The sequence below is a fragment of the Arachis duranensis genome, chromosome 1 (assembly GCF_000817695.3).
Source record: "Arachis duranensis cultivar V14167 chromosome 1, aradu.V14167.gnm2.J7QH, whole genome shotgun sequence".
NCBI classification, from domain to species: domain Eukaryota; kingdom Viridiplantae; phylum Streptophyta; class Magnoliopsida; order Fabales; family Fabaceae; genus Arachis; species Arachis duranensis.
Window position 1 is genome coordinate 9,462,993 of NC_029772.3, and position 3,646 is coordinate 9,466,638.

The 3,646-nt window shown below is 27.0% G+C and overlaps 1 protein-coding gene across 1 annotated transcript in view; it reads left to right on the forward strand.

Annotated features, from left to right (window-relative positions):
* Nucleotides 1-3,394: 3,394 nt before the first annotated feature.
* LOC127745724 (DNA-directed RNA polymerase 1, mitochondrial-like) overlaps nt 3,395-3,646 on the forward strand; it is a gene marked incomplete in the record, with an annotated part of 7,669 nt that continues 7,417 nt past the window's right edge. The window contains 1 exon segment of the mRNA XM_052259279.1: nt 3,395-3,646. Within this exon segment, the coding sequence (XP_052115239.1) occupies nt 3,595-3,646 (52 nt within the window).

Below are 3,646 nucleotides of genomic sequence, written 5' to 3' on the forward strand. Positions count from 1 at the left end.
ACATGTTAGCACGACTTAGATCTTCAATAGCATATTTATGTTGATTTAAAAATATAATTAGCTTCAGGTCCCATAAAATAGTGAAAACTACTCAAATCTTGAGAGAAAAAATATTGTTAAGATCTGTTATTAAATTGTCAATTTTAAAACTATTATTGTATGTTATAACAATGTCATCAATATAAACAAAAGAGATAATAGAATTATTATTTTGTTTAACAAACAATGAGTGATTAGATGTTGTGTGCTTGAATCCAAACTGCATTAAGAAGTATGATTTAGAATATTGAACTGGGTTCGTGGAGCCTCTTTGAGGCCATAAATGGCCTTTTATAGTTTGCACACAAGATTAGGTTTTATTTGAATAACTTTGAGACCGAGACATGCAAACTTGTTCTTCAAACTTTTTATTAAAAAAAAAATATTGTCAAAGTCAAACTGTTTCAGAGATCAATCAAAAGATAAAATAATACTAATAATAATTTTGATTGTATTAGGACGAATTACAAGACTTAAAATTATTAGTGGTTTCAAACTTATTTTAAATAGTAACAATTAACTCAATATGAAAACAGGACCATATCATATCTTCTATTTTTTTAGTTGTCCAAGGTATTTTCTAGTTTGACAGATCAAACACTAATTTATCGCGGATTTGAGCTCTAGTTAAAGATTTACCATTAACCAATAAATTGCTATATGCACAAGACAGGATTTGAATCTCCGACACTTGTTTAAAAGAACGAGTGAGTTGACTACTCGACCAACCTAAATTAATTGACATATCATGTTTTCTACTCTTGAAGCAAGGAGCAACAACTTAACAACATCAGCAATTAAATAATGATAATAATCTTAACTATTTGTTCAATAATTTTCCAATTAGTCCTATGCAACGATAGTAGCAGTTCTTCTTCTCCAAATTCACCATGGCTTCTTTCATGCTCAAGCTAAGCAATAATTGCATACCATCTCCTTCCATTAAGGTTCCACTGCTCACATATACTAATATAGTAATATGGACAATATAATTCAAATGCTGCTATAGCTAGAGCACCATTTATTCAAAGAATTTTTTAATGTGTAAAATTACACTTATATTATATATAGCATTTCATTAAGTAGGTGGAATGCTACTATATATTTTTTTTGCATGTCATGAATAAAGTCAACTACGTGCACCGATTTGGTTTTTGATTGAAATTTTAGAGATTAAATCGATACACATAGTAAATTTCAATTATCATTTTAAGAATTCAGTTATCTGAAATAGACTATTCTAGAGTGTATATTATTGTATTCTAGAGCTTAGTTTAATTTTGGTCTTAAAAAGAAAATATGGAAAAGGATGTTGGTAATTCCAGAATCTAAAGCTGAAAAAAGTTGACATTTTTTTCCAATTTTTTCGGGTGAGTAGTTTGGTCTGTGAATAAATCAAATTTTCAATCTTTTTCTATTTCAATTCATGTGAAAGGGTGAAAGATTGAATTTTGAATTGGTAATGATAACTTATAAGAGTTTAAGAGTTTCAGTTGCTATATGAAGTTGAGTTTCGTGATTCAAATATACCCAAACTCTACAAATTTAGGTACAACTAATTTCAGCTTGAAATCTAACTCTGCTGTTATTTAGTAATGATTACATTCTTGTGATCTTTTCAAATAAGTTAAACCACTTAAATTCTACTCTCTTTTTTACCATTCTATTTTTGTTATCAGGATGAAAAAAAAGAAGATAAAAAGAACTAAAATATAGAAATATTGGATCCCAAACAGTTTATCATTTTCATTTCTAACATAAGATCTCTTTTGACAGATTAATGAAAGCATAAGCACTTGGAGACAGTTATAATTTAGAGTTTATGAAGGGTAGAAGAATTTTAGAGGTTAATCCAGATCATCCTATCATCAAAGACTTAAATGTAAGATCCTAGTTCAATACTATTGATCAATAACAGTCTTTAATTTATCAAACTTGAAATTTTTGAATGGGAAAAGTTATTTAAAATGTGTTATTTTTTTTTTTTGCACTTTTTGAAAATTTTAAGATATAGAATTGCATATCTTGAAAGTTTAGAATGTAAAGTGTTCTAGCATTAACACAAAGTTTGAGGAAGGGACACACTAAATTAACTTGATAATTACCTCAGCTGCTCATTCTATGGCTAAAAAATTACACAAAAATAAATATAGGTGTAAGTTTTATAGTTGTAATTTTGATCAGAGTTTTAAATCTCTTTGTTTTTGTTTTTTTTGTAAGCAGCATTTAAATATTCACTGTAAATACAAAACACGCCGAATAAATCAAGATTTTTTAAAATAAAAAAGTTAGTAAAACGAAGAGTTAATTATTCTTAAATTAAGATAATAAAATAGATATTTCATGAGAATTATAAATTTAATTGTAATTAACTCCTCACTTTATTATTTTAGTAAGTATCTAAATTTCATGTTTGCTTTAGCGTAACACATGCTTTTAATGCAAGTAAAAATAAGTTATTTGGTCAGATTAAATGGTCTTTTTCTTTTTTTTTCAAAGAAAATATTGCACAAATAATATCTATGATATCTAGTTAGCAGTAGTTACTACTCAATAATTGAGTCTAAAACACAATAGGTGAAAAATACTAAAATAATTAAGATATAAATTATTATTTTTACTCATAAAAATTTATAATATTAATAAATTTATTTATGAAAATTTAGCATATTGATAAATTTATTTTATTCAGAAAAATTTATAGTTATTGTTGACATATAAAGACAATCATGAGTAGATACAAAACTAATTTTATTTATTTCTAAATAAAAGTAATTTACTCATAATATATCCTTATCAATTCCTCTCAATTTAGCCTTTATATAATTACAATTCTACTATGTATGTATTTTTATAGCAAATATCATCTTAATATAGTAACAATCAAATACGTTATATATATATATTTTTTAAATACACAATTAATTCATCAGAACTACAGTAATAGTACCCTAATAATATTTTGCATACAATTATATCATAGAAAACATTTTAAGTGCATCGGAGAATACCGGTGTACCAGTTGTTTTAACCGTTGATTTGAATTAATATATATTATATATTTTTTATAATTCAGATCAACGGTTAAAATAACTAGTGCACTGATAAATTATTTTATTTAAAATATATAAAGATAGTTAAGTTTTTTAGAGGAACTTAGACATTGTGGGAGTTTTTTGTCATTTGAAGCTTTCTATGGACAATCATATCCGTTTTTTTATTAATTTTTCAAAAACTATTTTATCAATAATATATTATTTTATCAGCTCTAAAATCTTTCTGAGTGTCAAGTATCGATTTAATATTTTTCTCTATTAATTATGTGTTGAAAAAGGGTTTTACAAGGAAACAGTGGAAGAAAGATGAGATAGGTTTTATGAAGGGTTTAGAGAGTTCCTCTTGAAGGCTTTAGAGGCGGCTGCTACTTCTTGCGCCTCTCACTCACCACATTCTAACTTATTTTCTCGGGAAAATCCCCCCGTCACTTTCTCATGACCCAAACACCATCAACCTGCAACTAAGCTCTCTCGATCTCACGCTTCCACCGTCGCAAAAATGTGGACCTACTTAGCGAAGCGAGCTTCCTCAACCAAGTTCAAGCTACCCT